The sequence below is a fragment of the Amphiprion ocellaris genome, chromosome 12 (assembly GCF_022539595.1).
Source record: "Amphiprion ocellaris isolate individual 3 ecotype Okinawa chromosome 12, ASM2253959v1, whole genome shotgun sequence".
In the NCBI taxonomy this organism is placed as follows: Eukaryota; Metazoa; Chordata; class Actinopteri; family Pomacentridae; genus Amphiprion; species Amphiprion ocellaris.
This window is the reverse complement of record NC_072777.1, coordinates 24,035,401-24,063,352: the sequence shown is the minus strand read 5'-3', so window position 1 is coordinate 24,063,352 and position 27,952 is coordinate 24,035,401. Positions and strand designations below refer to the sequence as shown.

Here is a 27,952-nt window from a genome sequence, read left to right as displayed (position 1 = left end):
TTTTAAAAAATTAAATAACTAAACTCATGAATGAAAAAAAATTTTTAAGAACCTGTATTTTATTGTTTGTGAGAGCAAAAGAATTATGCTGTAAATTATAGTGTAGTCCTAAAAAGAAGGGAAGAGGGTCTCACTCGTGTTGTCTGCGAAACTAATAGAATGGGAAAAGTCAGTAGTATGGAAACTGAAAACATGAGAATTTATTTGAATTTTTTATATATTTTTTACAAGTTTCATCAGCATGTCTACAAATATAACACGAGTTGTCGGCATTATTGGAGACTATTGAATTCACTTAATAGCTTGTACAAAAAATGTCTTTTATATCATTAGGAATGCAAAATCTATTGGGCAAGAACCTGTTTTAAAGACCAAAATCTTATCATTACTCATAGACTGTATGTCATCACTGTGTTGACGTCTGTGCGCGCAAAGTGGGCGGAGGAGATTTGTCCCTTCTGGCTCTCCGTTCACTTCACTGTGTGTTGACGTGTGGCTAAAACCAGAGAGCTGTTAGCAAACAGTTAGCTCAATACCGTAGAAAGTGAAGCGAAACCACTGACAGCTGGCTGTTTTTACGAACACATAAACCTGTAATAATGGCGGCTGACTGGGAAGAAATTCGTCGGCTTGCCGCTGACTTCCAGAGAGCGCAGTTCGCTGACACGGTGCAAAGGTAACGAGCAGCTGTTAGCATCAGAGCTAATGTTAGCTATGATTAAACTTTGATTTAAAAGTGTTGCTGTTAGCTTTGAGTAGCCTCTTTTCCGTTAACAGCTGTTTTTAGCAACAAGAATTAACATCTCTGTACAACTGGTCGCTTAACGCCACTTGCGTATACTTTCCACAGACTGTCGGAGAGAAACTGCATTGAAATTATTGCAAAACTGGTCCAAGACAAGAAGCTGGATGTGGTGCACACTCTGGATGGAAAAGAGTACATCACCCCGGCTCAGATCAGCAGGGAGATCCGAGATGAACTCTATGTCCATGGAGGTCAGTTCAGCAGTGAAACAGCAGTTTCTGGCCACAAGGAGCTGCCACGTTAGACCTAAAGATAATATTCATGTCGTTAGTGTGAGATTTAATCAACAGATGGGCATGGAAACATTGAATAAATGCTGTCATTTTATTTCACAGGGAGAATCAACATTGTGGACCTTCAGCAGGTGTGTACTGGTTTAAGTCTTGTGTGTTAACAGCTTTGTACTGACTTGTACTAGTTCTGCACAATGCTGGAAAAATGATATTGTAATTAGCTTTTCTGCTATGTATGTTGTGATATTTTTTTAAAAATGTTTTTTTTTTTTTACCAGGTGACTTAAATAACACTGTGGACAAATTTAGATTAAATTTAGAATGGTTTGGGCCATTCTGTTGCGTGCATCTGCATCAAATTTTTAAAAAAAAAAAATAGCTGAAAAAGCCATCTGCAATATTTCTTTTGTGGTGCTAAACTAAGAAAAACCTGAAAAATATTTAATTTTCGATTAAGTTTTTTTAAAAACAATTTCTGCTCAACAATCTCAGATTTGCTCAAATGTTTTTAAGTTTATATATATGTCCGTGTGTGTGTGTGTGTGTGTGTGTGTGTGTGTGTGTGTATATACATATATATAGAATTTAGTTTTTTTCTTAATACCCATATTACAAATAAAAGTGCATCTGTACACATTTTAAAAACAGCTGAAAAAATCAATTTGGAATCTTTCTTATGTGTTGCAAAACTGAGGAAAAACATGCAAAACATTTCATTTTCAGTGTTTTTTTTTTTCTTACAGATCTGGCTCTGCACTTATTATAAGATCATTCAATCTCAAATCTTCACTTTATTGGAACAATTTCTGCTCAACAATCTCAGACTTGCCCACATTTTTTTAGCATCAAATATGGAAATTGTTTTTGAAAATATTTTTTTTTTAAATGTGCCCATATTATAAAAAAAGCATTTTCTTACTTATATTTGGAGAACTGTTTTGAAAATCCAGAACTGTGTTCTGCTGAAATTGGGCTCTCTGGCAGTATTTGTGTTTTTGTCGTACAACTGCTCATTTAGTCTAACAAAAGCAACATTTAATGAATTTTTGTGACCAAGTATTTTGTATTAAAAATTTCATGTATATTTTGTTTTGTGGTATTGCAACTACATGTGATTCAAATATCACCAGTACTTTTGTTCAGTATCAGTATTTGACACCATGGGACTCTTCATGATCGTATTTCTTTCATATTTCAACTCACCCATAATCAGAAATGATTTGATCTTCTTGTGTGGATTTTGAATCAGTGTCATGTTGAGAAATAACAATGAAAATTAGTGGCTTTTGTCCTTAATAGTTTGTGAGATATTGTCTTGCAAACATTGCTTCAAATTTAAACGTGCGAACAAATATGTTGAAAGTGGGTCAAAGTGCAGTATCTTTTAAAAATGATATCTTGAAAAGTGCATAATGTATTGCTCTTAAAATTTCACCGATGGTCGAGCAAAAGGCCCTCGTATATTTGAATTAGTTGCATTACCGTGTTTAGTTTTTGGTCAATGTCATTCTTTCTGTAGCCGACCACAGACAGTGATGATGTTGTGTTTCTTTTTGCAACCAAACCTTCCTACTCAACGTTTCTCTACTGTTCCTCGCTCATATTGATGTGCACATGAGGAACCTGCATGTCAGCAAACTCAGTGTCTTGTGAACAAAGTTTAAAAAAGAACCCTTAAGTCAGAGTAAATTATGTTACATTGGACAGATTTCTCTTGTAGATTATGTTTGGAAAATGAGGACTGTATCAAATCTGTTTTTGTAAGCAGGAAATGAAGTTGTAGCATTGTTGCATTTAAGTTAATTTACTTCCCTTTGTGTCTTTCATTCAGACGTCCTTTGAATTGTGTCTTTACCTTCTTCCTTTCAGATCATCAATGTGGATTGGGTCCACGTTGAAAACAGAGCAAGTGACATTGCAAAATCTGATAAAGGGGTTCAGCTTGTGCTGGGACAGTTGATTGATGAGTGAGTATTAAAATTTTATCGGACTGGTGCTGGAGCCCGAGGCAAAGTCTGTCTATAAAATACAGCCCGGGCTGCTCATACAAATTCTGTATGATGACATTTGGTCTGTTGTTTCGTGGATAGGGGTTACGAAAGCATGTCTCACGTGCTTTTCTCTGGTTTTTCATGCTTTATTCACCAAACACTTTCAGCTACCTTTCCCTCATCGGAGTGATCATTCCACGGAGAACTGGAGAGGAGTTCTGTGACATGTTTTAATTATTGAAGGATTGCACTGGGCTCACACTTGTCTGCACCTCACTGTATGTACAATCTCAAAACAGAAAATGGAGATTGAATTTAAAAAATTAATATATGTAATCAAAGACTTCAGCCCCTTAGACTTTCATTGTAATGAACAGCTAATTTTATTTTGGTTACAGCCAACAAAAACGCACTGATTTCAAGTCTTATTTTGACCTCCTCCTTTGAGCATTTGGGGTGCAATATCACAGAACAAGGAATCACACAAAACCAGCGTGACAGTGTAGTTTTTCACTTTCTGGATGCTCATCTGTATTAATGCAGACCTGAATTTCTTAATGTAGGCAGGTTTGTCTTTGGAGCAAATCACACAGTTCTCCATGGGCTGTCCAGCTTCATGCTACTGAGGAAATGAAACAACTATTACACTGTATGTACTCATATATTACTAATTTATCACGTAGCATTAACTTAATTAGAAGGCGTGTGCTGGCTAGATTTGAAGAAGAATGGCTAAAGCATATTTTGTTCAAACCAAAGTTGTGAATATTCAAATAAAGCACAGTTATGGCTGTGAACTTTATGTTACAGCGAACTTACCAAGGTGTTAAATATTTCTTCCTCTGGCCTTTAAAGCTGGCAGATTTAAAACTTGCAGGAGGAAAGCAAATTTTGTGAATAATGTAAATAAGAATAAGCTGCAAATTAATCATATTTTCTTCCATACTGTAATGATTGTGTTGAGTTAGAAATATTTATATTAATTGTTCAAAATCCAGCACATTTTCTTACAGTGATAGTGACAGAATAAAATGGTTATTTAATGTTAGTGTTTATTTCTTGGCTTCCTCTACAGTAAAGTTTGGGAAAATGTCTGCATGGCTTATTTGTTAAGTATGGTTTGTGATTTATGTGTATGGACCTAGTTTCTTTATCTAAATAGTTGTATCTTATGAGCCTGTTTCTGTTTTAGCGAGTACAGGTGGACAGTAGTTGCTGTGCTGTTCATCTTAACGAGAGTCGAGCAAAATCTAAATGAAACGCATATGCTTAGGCTCGAGCGCTGTTAACGTGTTGATCATCTCATGTGGTCCGCAGCACGTACCTGGACCGTCTAGCCGAGGAGGTGAATGACAAACTGCAGGAGGCTGGTTTGATCAGCATTGCAGAGCTGTGCAAAAGCTACGACCTCCCAGGAGATTTCCTAACTGAGGTGAGCCAGCCTCTACTTGCATGTGAATCCGAAAAGAAATGTGGTGATGAATTAGGCAACAAACGGTGTCATCTATGCGTTAAGATAATTGATTCCCCTTTGCAGCCTCAGACTTCATACTTTTTTTTTTTTTTTAACATGTTGTTTGCTGATTTCATTGTTCAGAAAAAAAAATGACACAGATGTGTTTTCTCATATATTTTAGGAGTTGTCGAAGCGTCTCGGGAAGCTTATCCAAGGAGAAATGGACCAGTACAACAGAGGTGTCATATTTACTCCAGCTTTTGTCGCCCGTCATAAAGCCAGAATACGAGGGCTTTTCAGTGCAATCACAAGGTAAACATTTCAGAGATATTGCAAATGTTGCTCCTCATGCTAGAATCCCTTTGTGATTCAAGACGACTTGTCGCTGTCACTATATTTATCACAAATAGAATTTTCTCTAAAGTACAACGTCTAGACCGGTTGTACCTGATGCCATGTATGCTGATGAGCCAAAACATTCTGACCACACCAATATTGGTGATTATTCTGTCACAGTGACGTGTGGTAAAGTGTAGGTGATGTCAGTACAATTACAGTAGGACACGGGTTAAATCTTTATGTCCAGGCAACAAATTCTAAGCATTTGTGAAACAGAAAAGCCTGAGGGTTTCCCTGGTCAGCAGTGGTGAGTACCTACAAATGAAGAGGGGAAAACTATGAACTGCCCTCAGCATGTTTGGACACTTGATGTATTAAGTCTGATCTGCACAGGCCTCAATGAGAAGCTCTAGCCCTTTTTAGACATTTGATACGTAGCATTTCTGTTTCTATTAATCTGTCAAAGTGACGACATTCTGTCATCCAGGTATCAGGCAGACATACCAACAAAAGTGATGCAGGGGAGCCACAGTGTAATCGCCATAGCTACTAGACTGGATGGTACATCAAGTGGCATATTACACAATAATGCACTATTAAAAGACTAAATCCAAATCTGATTTGGAATTAATTATTTACCAGCAGATTCCATGCTGTGACTTTGTGTGTGACAGCTTACCTGTCTGATCTTAAGTAAAAGTACAAATTTCCTTTAGATCCTGATTGATCCTGTTAGGGATTATTTATAACTAATTGAGGAAGTTAATTCTTTTGTTCCACGTGCATAAATGCATCCAACTCTGTTGCTTTGGATACGTTCATATGGATTCTGCTGCTGTTTGACGCTGCAGGTATTAATAAACTCAAAGGAAATATACAAACTAGAGCCATAAACGAAACTACAAACCCTGGATTACATTCATTATTGGTGAGACATGTTCATTCTTCACCACAGTAAAGTTGTATTTTAGTGCACATTTCAGCTTGTGATCGATGTGAAATTATGGAGCAACATGAATGAGAAAAGTGCTTTATAAGTTTGACACACAAATTGTCTTCGTTTGTGCTCCCTGAGATTTTTTTTTTACTACCAATATTTGTGCGGAAATGTTGTTTTTTTATTATTATTATTTCCTAAATTGCTTCACGCAGCTGAAAGTATGTTACTTGTGGGTACAGATCCTTGAGTGCGGCAGCATGCCACTTAGACTTGTGTCAGAATTGATACAGAAATGTTTCTAGATCTGACCTAGTAAGACTGCTGCTGTGACTTTGATGGAAACCATGGTGACCAGGCTGTTTCCCTCAGACATGAGTCCAACACATTCAGATGCAGTGACACTAATGGCAAGGAGAGCATGTCTGAAAGTAGCTCTAAAGGACTTAGAGGACCTCCTGCTAGCATCTTGATGCCTGATAACACAGATCTGGTAGAGTCTGCCCTCAGCAGATTGGATGTAATGGACCAAGATCATGTTAGGCAGGTGGACATAATGTCTTGGCTCACCAGTATAAATGTACTATCTTCACAAGGGAAAAAACATATCTTTGGAACAAAAAAAATGAGCTGAAGATCTTTCCAGTATGATCATCTTTTGTCCCTGACAGTGTAACACCAGCTTCTGTAGACTGTAATAGTCTCCCGTCCATCTCCTCGACAGTCATGTCACAATAAATGTCTCCTGTCAATATGCATGAGCTGCTTTGCTGTAGTAAAATATTTTCCAGCATCTCACTTAATGTCAGACAATTTTCTGTTTATTTCCTTCATAGTGCGGTGCTGCTCTGCATCGTGTCATTGTAACCGTTTCGGATCCCTAATCGGATCTCAGCTCAATAACATGTAGCTTTGCAGTGTGAATCTCCTCTATTCACTCTTCAGTAACACTTTTGTGAATGAAATTTGGGCACAGTGGGAGTGGGAGAGGCATTATATGGCTATTTCTAACAAAAATGCAGTTTGTCATGAACACAGAACACTGAGAGACCCATCGTCTTTATTTATTGTATTCTTTTGTGCTTTATTCTTATTGCCTGCTGTTTTGCTTTATTTTGCAGACCGACACCAGTCAGCAGCATGATTGGAGCCTTTGGATTTCAGGAGCATCTTCTGTATTGTAAGCAGAAACTGCTATATTGTGTTACTGTTCCTGTAAATGGGTAAGACACTGTACTCTAAGGTAACGTGTTTTGTCAGCTGTCTTGGAGGAGTTGGTGAATACCGGACGTCTGAAAGGAAGTGTGGTTGGAGGCCGACAGGACAAGGCTGTGTATGTCCCCGATATCTACGCCAAAACACAGAACGCCTGGGTGGACTCTTTCCTCCAGCAAAATGGATATTTAGGTAGGTTTTTATTGGTGTTGTGTTTTCTTTCTGCTTTGCTATTACTTCTCTCCACCACAATTAGCACACAGACCACAACACTCACCCAATGCAAAGAATAGCAGGATTGGCCACTAGTAGTTTAAAAACTTATAGTTTTGTGAAATATTTTCTGCAGGAACGAGAAACAGATCAAGTTATATCCAGATTCAACCAAGCAGCTTTCCTGTGGATACAACCGTGATATAATCCTACACTGTTTTCAACTTCTAAAAGTTTTGTAAATACTGTTTACATATGCTCTTTTACTTCATGGTCACCTGGAGGAAAAGTTAAGATGTTAGACAGCACGTGGATGCTCTCCAGTTACAACATATTTCAGGCTCTGGTTTAATGTTGGAGCGAAATTGCTTTCGCATCTTTCATTTGTAATGTTTTTTGTGAACCGTTGCCTAGCACCGTTGAACAGTGATTCTTTTTTTTTTTTTTTTTTTTAAAGCACTTTGGGGGCTCAATAAATGTAATTATGTTGAGTCCTCAGTGTCTCCAAAGATGTGTTCTTTTCTCCTGTGGACAGAAGTTATTGTGTGTTAGATAAATGGCAATAATAAAAAAAAAAATCTACACTTCAGGAGGTTGTTGCAGTTGTTCACCATCACCACAGCTTTTGAAAAACATGCAAAGAAGGTCATAAATTGCACATATGTTTTTAATTTGTTTTAAAAGCTGCAATTTCAGTCATGTGAGACTTAAGCAGTTACTAAAATGGAGGGCTGAAGTGATTCAATTTTCACTTTTATATGATGATGATATAGCAGTGCCGATCCAGAGTCCTCGTCCAACACCAGTATTGATAGGGTTTGGGTTAGGGCTGCTTTTTCCCAAATTAAATGAAATGTATACCGAACTGCATTTAATTTCTGCAATTAGATGCCTGCTTCTTTATTTAATGACAATGACAATCTATATTAAATGTAATCTGCGTTATGGTAGTTCGCACCTAAACAAGTAAATTCAGACTGTTGTTAAGTCAGTGCTAAAAACCTCTTGCTAGTAGACCAGTATAACTTTCCCACACCCTCTTTGTTGCTCTATATGTGTGTTTTTTGTTGTGTAGTCGGCTCATTATTATTATTATCCTTTAGTGTCTATAGTGTGGTCACCTGATGAAATCTTCCTCCTGCAGAGTTTGATGCGCTAGTCCGACTGGGGATCCCCGACCCCTCCAGCTACATTAAGAAGCGCTTCAAGTCCAACAAACTGCTGTTCCTCAGAGCTGCCTGTGTGGGTCAGACTCTGGTCGACCAAGTGGAGGCGTCTGTGGAGGAAGCTGTCAACTCGTCAACATGGACCGACCTCCAGGTCATTACAGTATCTTGTCTCCAATAGCTACCTACCGTATTATATTAGTGACATAAATTACACGTATTGGAGATTTCTGTTTCTCATTCGCGCTCTCGCCTCGGCTGGTTTAGCCAATTCTTCCCAGCTGCCTGTCAATGGAAGACATGGGGATGCTGATCAGCCAGGCCATGAGGAACACCAACGTCCAGTCTTCTGCTAGAGTGCTGGGAGGAACCGTCGTCGTCAGCGAGAAGTTCATCAGCAACTGCCTCTCTTTATTTGATGAGGCTATGCAGCAGAAGGCTCAGAAGGTACAGCTTCCTTTGACACACATTTCCTTGTAAAATATACCTTTAAAAAAAACACTTCACAAGCTACAGCTCCTGTGGTTTTCTGCAATTTGGCTTCCAGGAAGTCAAGAACAATCCAGTGTTCCTTATAACTGAAGAAGACCTGAAGCAAGCATCCATTCTGACAGAGAGTTCTGCATTTTCTAAAAAGGAAAAGAGGGAAGCGGAGCGCAGGAAGAAGGCTGCAGGTGTGTTAAATCCTTTCCATCTCACCAAACACAGACAAAGTAAAATGTAGACTGCGACTTAATCCTGACTCAGACATAATTCGGCATAGAGTCTGTGCTTGTGGCCTCATGAGGTATGTCTTCATTTTTTCTGTCCCAGACACTGTGACAAGTTTGATTGTCCTCAAGCCATGATTTGTAGAACTTTTATTCAGAGGACCTTCAATATGTCTGAGATGAGAGAGGGGCAGCATCCAATGAGAAAGCAACAGAAACCCAAAGGCAGGTGTGAGGAGATTGTCATTCCAGAATGTTCTGACTTCCCTGAGTGCGAGATGACGTCTTAAAAGTAATGAAAACCTGTTCTCTATAAGTTGGTATGGGTAACGGAGTACTATTAATAAATATTTAGGACCTTTAAATATGTAAATATTGTTCACTTTAGAAGTTTAGCGGCTCCTATATCACCATATAGTCCATTCTCGTTGGATCTCGGGAAACTTCAACCCTTTGAATCCCAGAACTGTTCTGTGGGTTTTTAAGGGATGTTATCTTTAGAAAGAAAGAAAGAAAGAAAGAAAGAATTCTGAATGGAGGACAACTCTAAGTTCTTTACAGGAATCAGTTTTGACTTTTGATTTTTTATCATATGGTGTATTCATTATTAGCTAACTGTGTTGCTAACTCCTCTCCCTGAATTATAGTCTTCTTGGTGAAGGTGGATGGATCATCTTTATGATATTTTGGTTCCAAGTCCGAACAACCGCCTTCGTTAAAGGCAGATGCACGTTGACTGGATGACAGCAGCTTGAAAAATAATGACAGCTAATAAAACAGCTAGTTAGTCAGCTTGACTTTTTTATTTTAGATTTCACTCTAAAAGCTTGCATAAACTAAGCACATAGTTCCACTATGTCATGAATGTGCAAATTAGCACAACATAATCTCTAGTGATTGTTTAAGCAGACGTTCCACTGAAAATAGTTGGCGGCGTTGACTACACTGACTGTCTGTGTTCTGCTTTCCCCCTACAGCCATGCTTCTGGCTCATCTAAATGCCACCTGTGCTATTTTTACACCTGCTCTTTAGTTTAGTACATACTCCATCTGTGTTTAGGGCAGATTGCATCACATCTGCACCTGAAAATCTGCCACAATCTGCCTCACAGTGACTCCTGGGACAGTCTGGGACAAAAAATAGCTTTTCTCTCATGGTCTGAGCAGCGCGGTGAATATGAGATGAGAAACTTTTGAAGTCTGCATGTGGCTTTGGCTGTACAGTCACCTAAATACAAATCTGTGATGTTTCCTAGATGATTGGATTGTAAATAATCTGTTTGTCTCTCAGAGGGCAGCGGCAGCGTGAAAGCAGGCGGAGGAGGCAACGCCAGAGAGATCCGGATTCGTAAAACCAAGAAGAAAGGGAGGAAAGACGAGGACAGCGACGAAGAAACCGGACCTTCACAGCAAAGTACACCAAGGGCCACAGAGCCTTTTTATCTTCACAAGGACATTATGTCTCTATATGCAAATTAAACCTGCTCAGTGAGGCTTTTTACTGTAACAAGAGCGTAATGGCTGGTTGGCTAACAATCTCTCCCCTGGGTTGGTTTTTTTTTCTTCATGAAAGACAAAGGTGTAACTGTAGTATCCCAGTGAGACTAATTAGCTTGTGTTTTACCTTTGCCAAGATCGCAGCAAACAGACTGAAGCCTCCTTTATGGCCCAGGAGGAGATCGTAGCTGTTTTAGAGGAGCGAGTGAGTGACTGCCCTGAAGAAATCCTCTCTGAGCTGGCAGACCATTTAGTAAGGTAAGGCACAGGTTTCTGTCTAAAGTTGCTTTTCTCTGCTCAGATTAGTTCCAGCGATCAGTCCATTATCTCATTGTTCATGTCTCTCCAGGCCTCTGAATAAAACCTATCAGGAGGTGCTGCGGACAGTGTTCATGTCCTCCACCAGCTCTCCATCAGGGGCCAACAAGAAGAAGAGCATGAAGGATCTACAAGAGGAGATCACCAACCTCTACAACAACATCCGACTGTTTGAAAAAGGCACCAAGTTCTTCTCTGGTAAATCCTATTAATCCTACAATCCTAGATCTATTCTACTGCTAACTCACAAACGATAAGCACCAGGGGCTGTCTTCACCAAAGATTATCAGGATTCATCCTAAACAGCACTGGAAGCCAATGCACACTTTAAAAATATTAAATATTCAAATTTTAACTTGTAGGTGAGCCGGCTAAACTTTTGGCCCACCAATATTTATGTATTTAGTTTCATCCTGTAAGGATGAAATACTTGTTTTTGTACATAAAACAGTGTGACGCACTCGACTGGTTATGAGCAGGTTTTTTTGACTCAGAAGTCCTTGAACTAGCTTTACTTTTGCCTCCAACTGAGGAGCTACTTTTAGTTCTGTGGGCTCATTTTTTCACTGCAACATAAATTCCTGCACCTTTATGGAAACAACACAACCATGACTATAAGCAGAGAGAACTCAGACATTTTTGTGTCGCTTTACAATGGCATAATTCAGTGAGTCATTTTAAAGAATGAGGGGGAAAATAACAGTTAAATGTCTTTTGTGATGTATTTTACTAAATAAAAATAAAAACTTGAGTCAGCATGTAAAACACTTGTGCCCACAGGTGTTACCAATAGTGGGAAAAATGGTGACATACTAAAGACATATGACTGCTTAGATATTTTACCTTGTTCAATACTTGTCTCTTATCTGCTCTGCGTAAACACAACCTGCAGTTCAGCCGAAAAGTGCCAGAATTTTTGTGGTGTGACTGTTGGTCACGGCTGAGTCACTAGTGCCTTCCTGGGTGAACCGACGAGTGTGGAGTTGTTGTTTTTTTAATAGAATCTGGTTATTGTAAATAATTATTTTCCTAAATGAGACATAAAGTTTCAAATTAGGCTTCCTGACCAAATAGCACATCACAGACAACATGCTTTTTAAACCTGAAAGCAAAGTTCAGAGGGTTATCAAATCATGTCTAATAATGTTACCTGTCAAAAGTAGGAAAGGTGAAATAGGTTATTTATGGATTATCCTGCTGATTATATTCTTCATGATATGTTACAGTCTGTATTATGTCAGAAAACATATTTTTAAAAATGTCTAGTGCTGTTATTTTTACAAAAAAGTAGCATGCAAAAAAAATCCAAACATTTTGAATTTTTTTTATCATAGATGATAAAAAAAAAAAATCCAAATTCATGAGGCTTGATTTTTTTGTCAAAGTTCTTTGTTTAATGTCCTGTTACTCGATATACATAACTTAACCAGCTCACTTGTGACACACTACATGACCTAAACCAGCAGTGTTGAATGCTCATTTCAGTTCTATTTAGAGTCAGGAGAGGACATTATTCGATCAATGTGGTGTCTTAGCTTCTTTCAAAGTGAAAGTACAGTTCATACCATGCCTTAAGCCTCTAAAAAAAGAAAAAAAACTGAGCAGAATCAGCCTGGAGTTCAAACCTTTGACTTGTATTATTTGATTGTGCAGATGAAACCCAGACCAACATCGCCAAGCACGTCCTGAAGACCCTGTGCACCGATGTCACCAACATCCTGGTTAACTTCCTGGCTGCCGACCTCATGATGTCTGTGGAGAATCCCAGCACCATTACCAATGAGGTCTGTTTCATTTAGATTAAATTAAAGTCACTCGGCACTATGCTGCTGTTTGAAATTTTCTGTGACTCTTGTTGGAGTTCAGCTGGTTCATCTTGAATGTCTTTGATGTTCTGCCTCAGGTCAGAGTGAAGATTTTGGGCAAACTGCCAGAGGAGACCAAAGGGCCTCTGATGAAGCTGCACAACTGTCTGAATGGCAAAGTAAGTAGAACTCCTGTCACTTTGGCAGTTTTTTTTTTTTGGAATGTCCACCTGAAAAATCATATTTAACTACTACCAGCTCCAACAGTGTACAGCCAAAATGATCAATTTTGAGCTGCTTTAGGAGCATTTTGAGATTTTAAATCCAAAAACCGCAGAAAAAGATCTCAGAACTCAAGGCCATGCAGTTCCTAACAAAGTCTTACTTTATATTGTGACAATTTGATTTGAATGCATCAAGATTGACCCCAACTATGTTAGGTTACACATCACAATATGAATTCTTCAGTCTTGCTTAAGTCCTTTTTTTTTTCCTCATTTTATTGGAGCCTTTGCTGTGTTTGACTCGATTCTTCAGACTGCCTCCAGCTTCTGCAGTTTTCTCATATTCTGTCTCGAACAGGACGGATCATAATTACACACACAAGTAACCCTGGTTGTCTGAAGGGTTAAAGAAAAAAAGAATCTATGAGGCAACTAGAAAACTGAACTTAATACAAAGATAGTAAGCAGAAAAAATCTTAACTACTGAGTTTACAAGAGCTTTGAATGCAGCTTAAGATGCATGTTTCCCACTATTTTAAGTGGCTCGAGCAGAAAACATTAAAGATTTCAGTTTTGTCTTTCTCAGTATTCTAGTGCCAGACGGCACGTGTCTTGTGATCTATTATTATAATTGAAAGATTAGCTCAAAGACTTAATTTTGGCAAAAATATGATGGTAGTTCGTTCAGAATGGCCTTATAAATCAAAAATAGACAGAGATGGCCAGCCTCCTTTAGAGATGATGATTATACATATATGTTTTCCATATTATGGACTTGAAACAAAGCTACTCAAATAATTTTGTTCAAGGAGAAATTAAAACATACTTACATTAGAGAGTAAGTAGGAGACTTTTATATTATTGAACCTCTTCTAGAAATCCTCAGCTGCAGTTCCACCAAATTGGGTGCAACAGCAATGAAGCACAACAAACACTACATCCATTTTAGTTACATTGGTACAAGGCCGTCTGTTTGTTGGCACCATTTGGAGGGTCAGGTGTGCTATGCTTGGTGACCATCTCAAAATGGCCACAGCTAATTGTATTTTAGCAGAATCAAACCTGTCTGGTGGAAAAGTTTAAGAGTATAATGTAAATACAGTGACTAAAACACTACAACTGTGTTTATTACAGACCATTGAAGACTTTCTGACCAACATAGAGACATGTGCAGAGGTTTGTGGATTCATGCTGAAGAAAGGAGACAAGAAAAAGGAGAGGTAACTGAAATACAATTTTTTCCCATTTTATTATGTATTTCCTATATACATTGGGTTCTCGGTTTACGACGTCCTTGACCTAAAGCATTTTTGTCGTTACGTCAGAACTGGGTCTTCGGTTTACGACATATGGTGTTTCGTCATTACGTGGAAGCAGCTGGCGAGCGGAACGGATGAATACGTTGTCACGCGGCGCTATAAGACGACTTTGTTTACATTTGCTGGTTGTACTTCACCTTGGATTGTGTTACATTTGATAACTTTTTGCACTTCATTGTGGCTCCCAAGCAAAAGTCAGACTCTTCTGATAGCCTTGCTTTGAAGAAAAGGAAAGCCATGGAAGGGAAATTAGATATAATAAAACGCTCAAGTTGTAAAGACAGTGCAATGTATTCTGTTATCTTCATGTAAAATGACTCATACATGCATGAAAGTCACTGGTATTCATGACTTTTCCCAAGAACTGATTGATATCGTGATACACGTAACGGCTTTGTTTACATTTTCGCCAGACTTCCGACTTACGGCGCAAAATTGACTTACGTCAATCCGTAGGAACGGAACTCCGAGATAAGTCAAGGACTCCCTGTATTCCATTAAATTCCAGGAAAATGCAAGACTTCAGAGGTGTGTTAATGTGTGTCATCCAGACAGGCCCTGTTCCTGCACCGCCAGGCTCTCGCCGAGCAGCTGAAGGAGACGGAGGATCCAGCTCTGGTCCTCCACCTGACCAGTGTGCTGCTGTTTCAGGCCACCACCCACTGCATGCTGCACGCCCCGGGGCGCTGCGTTCCTCAGATCATCGGCACACTCACAGGACGAATACCAGCGGTACGTCTGACACTCGCCGACATAGGATCAGTGTATGTTCTAGCAGAATGTGGAGAGACTGGATGTCTTTTATTCAAATATAGAGATAATGCTGCACATTTCCAGGCTGTTTCTTTTGTTGGAAATTCATTGTGTTGCAAGTTGCTAAGATACAACCGACAGAAGAAGTTGTGTAACAAATGGAGAAAAAAAAGGAGAGCTGAGACCCACAGCTGTCAGTCGGGTTGTCAGGTCAGGCAAGAAGCAGAAATGATCGAAGGTGTTTGTGAAGCTGAACTTGCTGATCAGTACGTTGGTTTTATAAAACACAGGAGGCTTCAGTACAGGGTTTCTGCAGGGCATTAAAAAGCATTAATAGTCATTAAATTCATTTTGTGAAAATTAAGGCCTTAAATGGCATTAAAAATCATTAAATTTGAGTCTCGGTGGCATTAAAAATTCTTTCTACAGTTTTCAAGAAAAATATTTGATAATAATATATAATTTTAAACTGCGATTCGTCGGATATGTGCATCTGTGTAAACATGCCGAAGCATTGCAATAATTGTTCCGGCCGGTTGGGTACAGTTGCCAAAAACTGCATGTTTGGATAGTGGCCGGCAGACTGGACCAAGTGGAGGAGAGCTGGGTAATGGGGAAATGCAAATTCCAGCAAAAATGGCTAGAAAACGTGGAATTCAGAGAATGACTGCAGCCCGTTGGTGGTCAGGGGTGGTTTCTGGATTCAGAAATAGTGAAACGTAAGGACACTTTTCATATAAAAATCATCTTTTACAAAAAAAACAAACCCGTGTAATTTGTTGAGTTCATGGTTGTGGCATTAAAATTTTTACAGTATAGCATTAAAATGGCATTAAAAAGCATTAAATCTGACTGGCTGATTTCTGGAGAAACCCTGCAGTAGTTGGTTCCTTTTGGATCTGGTTTTTGGTTGTTAAAATACATGGATTCAAAACATCTCCAAAACTTTCAGTCTACATATTTCTGTTTGATAAGATGGACACTGTGCTAGATCAGGTGGTCATGGAGTTGTAAATTGTTAGCTAAAAGACATGAGAGACTACAGCTAGGTTCCTGACCAATTGCAGCTTGTCTTGTGTGATATCATTGGGAAGAAACAAGAATTTGAACAGTGAGCAGTGTGATAGTTAGGGCTTCTTTTGTTATGGAAAAGCCTTAAAAAAAAGCTAAGTAAGATGAGGTCAATGCTTGCAGAGACATAATAAGGTAAAGACGCACCACTTAAAGAATCCTGTGATACTACAGGTGATTGTTGTCATGACACGTTCCAGCAACAGCAACAGCCTGACCAGGAAACATTCAGCCAATCCTGTTGTTGCACTGGCTTAAGTGCAGTGTTGTGACACTCTGCACATGCTTAATAGAAGCATTAATGCTTGTTTAACTTTATTTTGAAGCAAAGTTACCAGACATTTTAAGCAGTTATCAGATTTTACTACTGTTTCTGTAGTTATTTTTATCTCCTGGTGTCAATTGAAATTGCAGTTGCTGTTCTCTCTGCACTCATTTAGGTAGAAATCTGATCTTGTTAGCCTTAAATAACTGCCTGTGGGTGTTACCAAGGTGGTTGCTGAGTGAACATGCTGTGGAAGTCACATGATTGACTGTGACACATCGGTTGTTTGTTTTTGTCGGGAGTTTGTGAGCCATCCAAGATGCTACACAGGCTCAAACCATTGCTCTGCATCTTGGAGGTTCAGGTATTGTGTTGATGTTGTGTTCAGTTTAAACCCAGCATCAGTGAATTCCCAGACATTCCTCACAGTAGATTGTATCAGATGTAACTTGTTTACTGTACATCTCTCTTCATAAACAAACAGGTGTGCATTTCCAAAAAAAAAAAAAAAAAAAAACTCAACAGTGAATGTTTAACTCCGTCATAACAATCATGTATATGTGTCTCACTGGGGTCTAAATTTCAGCAAATGCTTCGTCTTAGGTTTGTTGAAACTGGTGTTTAAATGCAGCAGCTGTTGGTGGTCTCCATCTGCTGCAGCATCAGTATAATAGTGTATTTGTTTGGAGAGTTAAGCTGCTGAAATGTTATCCTGCGTCTCCTTGTTGCTGCAGGAGCAGCAGCAGCTGCTGTCGGCCTACCAGAGCCTGGTGGTGAAGCAGCTGGTGAGCCAGAGTCAAGGCAAGAAGCAGGAGGATGGGGAGGGCGAGGAGGTGGAAGGTCAGGACGAGGAGGCGAAGAGCGTCCGCACTCAGCTGCTGACCCTGACGCCTCAGGTGAAGGATGCTGTTCTGTCCCAGAAGAAGCCGTCCGTCACCGAAGAGTGAACAGTTCGACGATAAGAGGAATGAATGTCACAACTGATCTGCGAGGAATCTTTTTATGCTCTTACATGTTCAGATAAAAAGCTTTTACTGCTGCGAGATCAGCTGGTAAACCCTGCATTTTTGTGATTTATCCGCGTGAACATAATTATAAATTATTGAGGGTAATTCCTGTGCGGGATGTCTCCCTGTAAACCTTGTTAACGTGAAAGTCCTCAGTGAGGTTCTGATTTCCATGCATTCATTAAAAGCTCTCCTCTTCCTCACGTGAATCACTTATTCACTGTCCTACTCTGACTTCAGCTTTACAGGTAAAACTTCATCTTGGAAACAGCAGCTCAGTTTATTCTGAAATTTTCTAAAACTCTAACAGACTTAAAATAACTAACCTAAGCATTCAATTTTAGGGTTAGGGTTAGAGAAACGTTGTAGCATTGACCACATTACATTTATTTGACACATTCAGTTACTTTATTTCAACAAAAAAAAAAAAATCCAAAGCATGACCTTTCATACGTCTGGTGCATTCATCTGTGCACAAAATCTTGTTGTTGACTAATTTTAGCCCTTAACTCCTTATGTTATAAAAATCAGTAAATGCTGTAAAAATATTTTTGTCTATCTGTAATAAAACTATTTAGTATTTCATAGCATTGACTCTTTTATAGTTCTAGTGTCATAAAACACCTTTTTATAGCATTTTTAAATAAGTAATTTTTTTCACTTTTTACTATTACTTTTTTCTTCTGGTGAGGATCATGTAAAAAGCAAGTAAATAGACCTTGAGTCCACATTTTAAAAGAAAAAAGTGAATTTTTAAGGACAAAATCCACACTTCTGTGGCAGCTCATTTAATGGGAATGATGCAGTCAAAGTTCAGTCCTGTGTGATTTATTTATTCATTTATACAGCCCAATAAATGCACCATACAACATCGTCATCACAGATATGAAATGGATGTTTGTACAGAATGGAGCATAAGAGTTATTGTGTGGGCAACTGGGATGACAGAGTTATCAGTGTGTAAACATAAATTAGTGGAACAAAGTCCAGATGCTGCCAAATAGCCCTGAGCCACACAACGTCTTTTCTGCTGTGAAAACCTGGGAAGAAGACAGAAATCAGAAATGAACTGCAAGAAAAGGGAGGGAGAAAGGGAGCTGAATTGTTCACTTTAGGCATTTGTGCATGAAGGATAAAACAAAACGGACTTGGCAAGAGATGCAGCAGCTTTCAGACAAGTTGGAAAAGTGGAAAAATTTAATGGAGCTCTCTCCTGTATGATGCTTTTCTGTGAGAATGGCAAAGGGCATCAGAAAAATCTGAATTTCCTCCCTCTTGTGGCAACTCATGGAACTCATTTCAACAGAAGTTGTGCGTAATTCTTCCTTTTGCCACTTGAGGGCGCCAACAGCCAAGACTAAAATATAATCACAGCAGCACATGGGAGTATTTATCCAGTTGTGGAAGGCAGAAAAAAAAGACTATTATGGTAGCAGCATTTAAGATACATATACAGTATAGTCAAACATTAAACACAGATGGAACTGACAGTGATCTGCTGCTTTAATAGCATTCGGTCTGCTGGTTTCAAGCTTCACCAGCCGATTTTGGAATCTGGCCGCAGGAATTTGCCTTTAATTCCAGTCAGCCTCATGTAGGCCGACACACTGCAAACTTAAAAGCTGGATTTGCAAATGTTAAAACAGTCAACGGTCCTCTCAGAGGTTTTTGGTTTTTTTTTTAAGTTGCCTAAACAGTGCATTAATGTTGTGGCAGTACAATTTCCCTTGTTGCAACTGTCATTACCCAAAAAAACAATTAAAGCAGCTCCAAAAGCACACAAAGGCATGTGAATGGAGGTGTCCATGTGTCATTATCAACATATTTTATAATCAAGAAAGCTGCTATGTTGCATTAATTTTTTAAGTTATGTAACCTTTGCTAAATAGTGACACTTGTGGCCACAAATTACAATTACAGAACAATAGGAAAATGCTAAAACACAGAGAAACAGGCATTAAAGCTGCTCTAATCCTATTTTTACATATCAAATGACTGTGTGTAATGCCATAGAGGTGGCTCATATAAAGAAATATCACCCAATTAAGAACTCTGCAGAGCTTGTTTAGCATCTGTTAGCTTGTTGTTTTGGTTTTTATGTCCCACAACTTTAATGCTTTAGTCCTCTCTGATTTTTTCAACCTTGTTTTTAGCTGTTTGCTGGACAAGTGGAATACTGTGGGTTTAATTGAAGAGTGATAGAAAAGGTTAGCATCTAGCTGGGGAACATAGTTAAGCATTTCACAGCTAAAGTGTCAGATATTTTGCTCAGACCAAAACAGAGCTAAAATTGAGATTTTGTTTGTCAGACACAAACAAGACTCATGACAAAGTTGCACCGTATTTAGTGAGATTGTAAATAAGGAAGTGCTGGCTAGCATATGACCTTTTGTGATGTCATTGGTGTATTTATAGGTGGTTCTGCAAGCCCCCAAAGTTTTAAATGAACTGACTCAATATCTGTTTAAAGGCAAATGTGATCTGGTTCAAACTCCCTATTTTAGACTTACTTTTTTAAAAATGTGAGCTCATAAATATATCCGCAAACTAGAAAACTGCTTTTTATAAAGAAAAAAGAAAGCTTTACATAGCAGGTTTCCACACTGACTGTAAGATCAAATTTCTTCTTCGAACTTCTTCCTGCTTTATTATTGTCTTCCACCTCGGGAAAGTCAGAGAAGCAGAAACAACCCATTTAAGATTTTAAAACAAATGCATTAAACAGCTGAAAAGCACTAGTGTGAAACAAGTTAGACTGCAGTACAGGATGTTCCCCTACAATAAAATGTTCCCTGATAAGAACTGATCAATCTCTCCTTTCTCACTTTATGGTAAATGCTCATAAAATTCCAAAGCAAGATGAACCCTGAGCTATACGATGTCAGAACCATCAGCATCCTCCTGAAGGTAAACTTGAGCTGCTGACTTTCTCCCGTGGATTTCTCACGTTTCCAACACAAAGTCCTCCCATCCAGCGGCGCCTGACATGTGGCTGCACCATGTGCCGTGTGGAGGCAGACACACTGTCTGCATCCTGGCACAAGAAGAGGCTAGCGAGGAGGATATGCATGCGTGAGGACATCATACACACAAGCACATGCTCCACATCGCCATGGAAACAAGCATCTCCTCACAGAGGCCAGATTCTTTTCTCTTTCTTTTTTTTTTGTTTTTTTTTTGCGCTTTCCATTTTCCACCGAGGCCTCCGGGTTTGGCAAGTGAGAGATGTCAAATGAGGAATGTCATTCTAAAATGAGAGATTTAAAAACAGAGCCACCTACTCGCAGAAAATGATTCATAACGAAGAAAGGATACACATTATATACATCTGCTGCTTTTGCGTTTCCAACATACCATAAACAGTGCATGCAAGGGTGGATAACGTATTATAAGAGACTTAATCAGCCAGATAAATGGGAAAACGGCAACGATCATCAATAAAAAGGAGAGTACGGTATATAAGCTAGCTTTATTCATAAAAGGCATATGCTTAGTTTTAAGGTTGCCTATATATTTCTACTTGTCAACAAATCCCAAGTAAAGATCAAACCAACAAGGAATACATCCTAGTAACAAGTACCCTTCTTTACTTTATTCCTCTGTGGTCAAAATCTATTAAAAACACGTCAGAGATCCACACCATTGCCCCTGTTTCTACATCATGGAAAATATTTGCCCAATATATGTTTATGTAGAAACGTTCCCAGCTTAAACTCCCACTTTCTGTAAGGCAAACATCACTGCACATGATCAAGAAAATTTTTGTGTAAAGTTACTAGGCTTCTTTTTGCAACCTCGTAAGTTTAAGAAATCTGTCAAACTTGGGTCAAGATCTGATCAGTTCAGTGACTTTGAATGCACCATTCTGAATGCACCATGCTTTGAATGTACAACTCACATTATATTTACTCAGCTCTCAACACGAACATTTCCCCGACAGTCGGAAGGAGGACTGTGTGGATACATGGGTCAATAAAACACTGGATTTTAACATGGTTTGTTAAGCATTTTGAACTTATAGTCAAGCCTCTTTTTTCTTTTTTTGTCCTTTTTTTTTTAATGCATTACTTTTCATCATAGAACCAACAGTACAGAGGAGGCTGGGGTGGTTGGATAGATCAACAAAACAGACTTCAACACAGTCGACAGTGTTTGTTTCCCACTTTGAGTCCACAGTCAACCTGGTTTCTTTTAAAGTGCAATAAATTTCATCATAGCGACTCTTAAACATGAACATTTATACAGCAGTAGGGAGGAGGTTGGGGTGGGTGGATAGGTCAACAAAACACTGGAGCTTAACACAGTAGACCATGTTTGTTTATAATTTTGAGCTCATAGTTGGGCTGTTTCTTGTTCTTTAAAAAAAAGTAATACATTTCATCGGACAAAATCTCAAATACATTTCTGTGACAGGAGGAGGTTGAGGTAGATGATGAGTAAACAAAACATTGGACTTTAACACATTTGACCATATTTATTTCCCACTTGGACTCCATAGTCAACCTGGTTTCTTTTAATATGTAATATATTTCATCATAGCAACTCTTGAACATGAAACTTTCTGCAACAGTATAGGAGGAGGATGGGGTGGATGGATAGATCAAACAAACATTGGACTTAGACAGTAGTGAATGAATGTTTCTCACATTGAATTCATAGTCAACTGGGTTTCTTTCAAAATGCAATATATTTCATTATACCAACTCTTAAAGATGAAACTGTCTGCAACAGTTTAGGAGGAGGCTGGGGTAAATGGGTGGGTCAACAAAACAAAGAATTTAAACAGAGGATACTTTCATAATAGTTCTCCTTTAGAAAATGTACTTTTGCTTTCATTTTAGTTCCATTTCTATTGCAAAAATAGACAGAGTGTATATTTTTCATTGTAGTTCTGACCAAAGAGTGATTTTTTTAACCACAAAGTGGCCTATTAGGCGCTTTAGTGTGGAGAACTTGTTAAAACATGCAAAAAACAAAATGGAACTTCATGTGAAGCATCAGTAGCTCAGAATTGGACGTTGCTACACTACTGCTACTTTGTTTGCTTTGGTACATTGTGTTAGAATACCATAAATTTTAATGGCATTTGGTCCCAGTGGAAATCAGCCATTAATGACAGCAGTTAGTCCCACACCCACTCTCCATTTAATTATACACGACAGTGTAAGTAGCTCATGCAGTCAGTATCACCTGTGCTTACCCAGTCAATACCACTCATGTTGCTGTTTATGTTAAATACTAAAAGCCCCTTCTACGTTCGCCTTTAAACACTGTACACTAATGATTGTAGGGACAATGCATAACATCAGCGGCATTATATGGACACAGTATGAGCATTTCTAAACTATGTTTTTAGCACGAGCAATCACAGTCCCTCTTATTGATCCAGAAGCTAACAGACATTGTTCAAGCATTGCAGTCTTGCGTTTTCTTGACCTGTCGGTTCAGCCCTTGCAAGAAAATTAGGATACTGTTTGATTGTCAACAGGGGCAACAAGACAATACCCCCCCTCACAGACTATGTCTACGATTCATAGAGGAGGATTCTCAGAAGATGTATTCAAGATTATCTAGAAATCTCAGCCCCTGTTCTCACCAGCTTCCTGACATGGCAGGTGTGAAAGCAGCAACCAGCCGGCTTTTAATGAAACATCACAGCTACAGAAGATGGCAGTTTTACTTTGTGTTGAGGTGGTTAAAGGGAGTGTGAAAAAGAAGCATGGTTCACTTTAATGTGACAAATAAAGAAAAAACTACAAAGGCACAAACATTCAGTCTCAGCTATCTGGAACTGAACAATATAGCATTTTACTTTATGATCAAAACATTTTGTCAAGATCCAGAAATTATTTTAATTGTACAGTTTTACAAATTAAAAAATTTCTGGTAATGTCATGTATTTTTACATTTTGCAAAGTCATGCCACAGGACAGATTGGACCCTCTGGTGGGCCGCTTTTGGCCCTCGGGCGGTTTGACACCCCTGAATTAGAGCATTGGTACAAGGCAAGTGTTTTCCTTTTGAATTTAGTATATTTATATGAGTTATAGGTCTGTGTATATTTTGGCAATTGGATTTTCCATTCTGAAACAGGTATTGAAAAACAACAAAGGCGTGGTTATTTGATTTTCATTTTAAAATACAAAAATTAAAATTGAAATACAAGGCGTTTTTCCTTTTCATGATCAAAAAGGGATATACGAAATTTTAAAAATGCTTTGATTTTCATTTTAGATTTAGAATAACAAAAAAATAAAATCAGTAAGAGACAGAAACGAAACAAGGTCAGTTTTTTCATTTTCTGAGACCGGAAGTGGTCATCAGCAAGTGTGGAGCCAAACGACAACAAGATTCTCAGAGGGCGGAGCCAGAGAGCAGCGATTGGTCAGACAGCGCGCTAGCGTATCTAGTCTTCTGTATGTATCTGTGGTCTGCACGTCTGGTAGCATCTCTGGCAGCTGTTGACCTTGTTTTTGGAGTGAAAAACGGTAAGAAGATAAATACTTCTAACCGGTAGCGTTGTTTTGTTGTATGTTAAGTCAGCGACTTGTGAAGGGTTGTGTTTTGTCATGTTTGAGCAGTTGTTCCGGACGCCTTAGCTAGCTAAGCGGCTAAGTTAGCTAGCGGGCTAATTAACACAGGTGGCTAACTTACTGCTGAACACCTGTGTTAGTTGCTGCCCGTCATTATTAGCGTGTTTCTCTGCTGTGTATTTGAGCTTTTAAAAAAGTTATTTTACTTTAAGTTTAACTGAAACCCGTTCAGCTGCACTGAAATTTAACATTCAGCTGGTTTGAATTAAACCGCGCTTAACTTAACATTGCGCAACATTATCTCTCTGAATCTCCATAATTTCATTTAATTCCTTCTCTCTTCCACTGCTCAAGTTTAATCCAGTATATAAAGTGACCTTAATAGTGAATAAACTAACAAGCAGCCATTGTATTTATTTATTATTGCATGTATTTGTAGTAAAACATGAGTTGAAACATCCTACTTTTGGATCTAGAACTGCACAAGCCGTTCATTTTCAGTCACCTGACGAGTTAAACTCTCCTTTTTACGTGAGATTGAAGCAGAAAGTCTGAGTTAACAAAGAAAGTTGTTTATAATTTGTGATACCTGTTATCTCTGACTGAGGCTTTAGTTTTTGTTGAGCTGATTTACACGTAGAAACTTTGTTCAGGAAGATTTCTCAGTAGCTCAGAGGACAGGCTGCTTTTTATACAACCTTGTAAGAGAATATCTGTCAATGCTTTCAGCAGAATTTAGAAACACAACACTTTCTAAACAGATAATTTGAGGCTGTGAGGTTGAATGTTTGAGAGTCTATCAGTGTGTTTGTTTGTGGTCTTTCTGTTTCTAGGTGGAAGCTGAATTAGTGAGGATGACTCCTGCTCCTGTCATCTCTAAGCTCCTCACACATCTTTACCTGCACATGAGGAAAATCACTCCTGTAGAATGCAGGTATGTTTGTCATTATTATAAAAAGATGTTGCCTGGTGACCTGTCAGAAACCCATTACACAGAGTCAGCCAAAATAATGTTTACACACATCAGGAAAAGAAAAACTTGCATAAATATTTCAATACCAAATTTATTCAGACATCACGAGATTAATAAAAGTTATCTTTGGCCTCTACAATTACAAGAGGTGCTCAAAGTGGTGGCCACTGGCTTCCAGACATTTCTGTTGTGTTGTAGACGTCACTTGTTGATGCTCCATTCATGAGGGTAGCGCCATCTGTTGGGAAAACATCGTACAACAGGACAGAGTTATCGTGATTTGATCAAACTTAGAAAGAGGAATCTATATGTATAGAAGTACTTACACAAATGAAATATTTATAGAAGTTTTTCTTTTCCTGACGTGTGTACATTATTTTGGCTGACTCTGAACTTAATGAGAACAAAACTGTCATTTAATTGTTGCTTTAAGCTTCTTTAGTGAAAACCAGCTGGTGTTCTGCTTTGAAACAAACTGCTGTTGAGGTCTGTGTTTTTAGGTTTAACCCCACAGTTTCTGAATGAACTGATAGTTGTTTTTTTTTCCTGATCAATGTGGACGTTATAATTGATGGTAACATTTACTGATCATATAATCAGCATGACAATATAACAGTATAACATTCTGACCACCTGACTAATACTGTGTTGGTCCCTTTATGCTGCTAAAACTCCTCTGACCCAGTGGTTCATCAGAACCTCTGGGGATGTCCTGTGGATTCTGGGGATCCTGTGGGTTGCAGGGTGGGTCCTACCTAGACCAGGCTGATCCTGGACCATCCCACAGATGCTCAATCAGATCTGGATGTGGGGAGTGTGGAACCCAGGTGAACAGCTTAGCTCTGTCGTGTTCCTCGGACCACTCCTGAACAGTTTAATTTGTCCTGCTGAGGGTGGCAGCTGGCATCAAGGACTGCTGTTGCCATGGAGACTAGGGGGTTGTTTGTCCTGCAGTGTTTAGGTGGTGGTATATGTCAAACATCCACATGAATGTCAAGGTTTCCCAGCAGAACGTTGCATTAGAACAAGATGATGGATGTTGTTCTCTTCAGCTGTCAGTGGTCAGAATGTTGTGGCTGATCAGTGGATCTGTCTGCCTTTACTCTGACATCCAGAGTTATACAAAAGTGTAGTATGTGTGCAGTGCAGAACAGATTTACTTTATTGTAATAACTGTTTAAAGTTTTTTTTTAAGGGAGAGCATCTTTTTTATCCACCTGAATGAAGACCCAATCTCTCCCTTCAAAGGAGAGTTAATAATTACTACGGCTTCCATAGTGGTCCCATCAGAGAAAATCATATCCATATACAGATTTTTATTAATTCCAGGGCTGGTTCAGTAAAGATTATAATAATAACTACATCAGATAATTCTTGGTGGCAGTTGGATTTTCACAGACTGAGAGATGGTTGAGAAGATTTGCAGTTCTTGTTTTAGCAAAATATGTTATAGAAGATCTTTATTGTCATTGTACATGAAATTATCTGCAAACCAGCAAAGTGCATCAGTCTGAGGTATCTAAAAATAAATAAGTAAAGAAAAATGCCTCTAAAGCCAATAATAAACAGAATATTTTGAGGGAATATTCTAAAAAGGAAAGAAAAGCTCCATTCTCACTCCTCTCAGAATAAACTGTCATTAAAATTGACTTTAAATTTAGCTTCAACATGAGATAAAAACATTTACTTTCATTACTGATGTCAAGTTTTAATAAAGTTCATGCTACTTTTATAAAATGATGAAAGTGAATAAATTGTATTTCTGTGATCTGTGTTTGATTTCTGTCTTTTCTCCTGTCATCCAGATGTTCAGAGGGAGATGATGCCACATCTGGTCCAGCTGATGGAAGGTCTTGAAGTTCTCTGACTGGCCTCGACTGAAGATGGTCGTCTCACTGGATTTAAGGTTCAGATGCTCAGTAACAAACTCCACCAATGAGCCAACAGGGAAGCTTTAGGTTTATTAAATGTTGCTATGAAGGTATCGCTGTTTTTCTTTGTGAATGCAATGTGCTCCAACTGAAACTTGGATTAGAACTTAGAAGTAAATCCTTCCATCTGAAAGGATTTAGTTGCATTAATAACCTCATAACATTGTAATTTTTATTCCAGTCTTGGTTGGAAATAGAATCTCTGCATTGATTCAGGTAAAAACTGAACTTCACAGCATGTTGAAGCAAAACAACCAGATGAAAACTGTGATGGTGTTGGATTGTCAGACCGTAATGTTGCAGCTCAAAGCAGCTTTTCTAGCTCAGTTCATTCTGACATTCAGCTATGAATCAACACAGCAGATGGTGATCCATGCTGTGGAAGTCTCACATCTCCTGATTTAATGGAGCTGCTTTGCACTTTTTACACTGTTTATTCACCAACACTTTATTTAATAAAAGTCCCATCTAGTTTTTATGAGGAATGTGATGTTTTAATTTCTCTGTGAATAACTGCAGTCTAATGCAACAGCTGGAGTTGTAACATCTGTCCTGATATTGATCATGAAGTATTGATCAGAATACTTATGGTCAGCAGTCATCCCTGAAGTTTTACATTAAAATCTTTACTTGTGTTGTGAACTTTGGTAAGAAGCAGAAACGTTAGCGTTGCCATGGATACATGAGTGTTAAATTCTGTCCATGTTTCCATTTTGGGAAATTCAGTCCAGCAGATGAGTTTGTTTTTACTACCAGCTACCATTCAGTCTGAGATATTAAGAATAAATAAATGTGCATAATGTGGAAATGAACTGATTTTATTTTTATTTCCTATAGCCGCTGCTGGTAAAATTCCAGAATGTGGAGGAATTTAATCTCACAATCACAGACAAATATTATCTGAAAGTGGGGTTATTGTTGTTTATCAGCACATGTTAGACATATTCCAGTTAAGACTGTAGAATATCATGATTTATGTAAATTTTCCTCAATAATATGAATGTTCAGGTTAAGATTGTACAGTGATATTTATTATGTAAGTTTAGCTGATTAAAGTTTATGACTGCACTACAATATTATTTAAATTGACATCATTATTATAATATTTAGGGTCAAACCCTACAGTATTGAGATTAAGAAGTCAAATATTCTATAAAATGTAAATACACTGAACTAATTTGAATATATTTA

At 38.5% G+C, this 27,952-nt stretch overlaps 1 protein-coding gene across 1 annotated transcript; it reads left to right on the top strand.

Moving 5' to 3' along the window:
• The first annotated feature begins 466 nt into the window (after window positions 1–466).
• On the top strand, window positions 467–17,533 carry ufl1 (UFM1-specific ligase 1). The gene is made up of 19 exons (XM_023275734.3): window positions 467–676; window positions 851–996; window positions 1,141–1,169; window positions 2,908–3,005; window positions 4,347–4,461; window positions 4,667–4,797; window positions 6,883–6,941; window positions 7,022–7,168; window positions 8,334–8,509; window positions 8,623–8,802; window positions 8,903–9,029; window positions 10,357–10,479; window positions 10,700–10,820; window positions 10,912–11,078; window positions 12,534–12,664; window positions 12,784–12,864; window positions 14,044–14,129; window positions 14,780–14,960; window positions 17,052–17,533. Exons 1-19 carry the CDS (start codon window positions 600–602, stop codon window positions 17,262–17,264), a joined length of 2,388 nt encoding a protein of 795 aa, XP_023131502.2. The 5' UTR covers window positions 467–599; the 3' UTR covers window positions 17,265–17,533.
• The last annotated feature ends 10,419 nt before the right edge of the window (window positions 17,534–27,952 follow it).

Bases quoted from the DNA above. Each gene is read 5' to 3' on its own strand.
- ufl1 (XM_023275734.3), top strand. From the start codon at position 600: ATGGCGGCTGACTGGGAAGAAATTCGTCGGCTTGCCGCTGACTTCCAG. The intron at 8,803-8,902 runs GTACAGCTTCCT...TTTGGCTTCCAG, and splicing joins TGCAGCAGAAGGCTCAGAAG to GAAGTCAAGAACAATCCAGT. The intron at 14,961-17,051 runs GTACGTCTGACA...TTGTTGCTGCAG, and splicing joins TCACAGGACGAATACCAGCG to GAGCAGCAGCAGCTGCTGTC.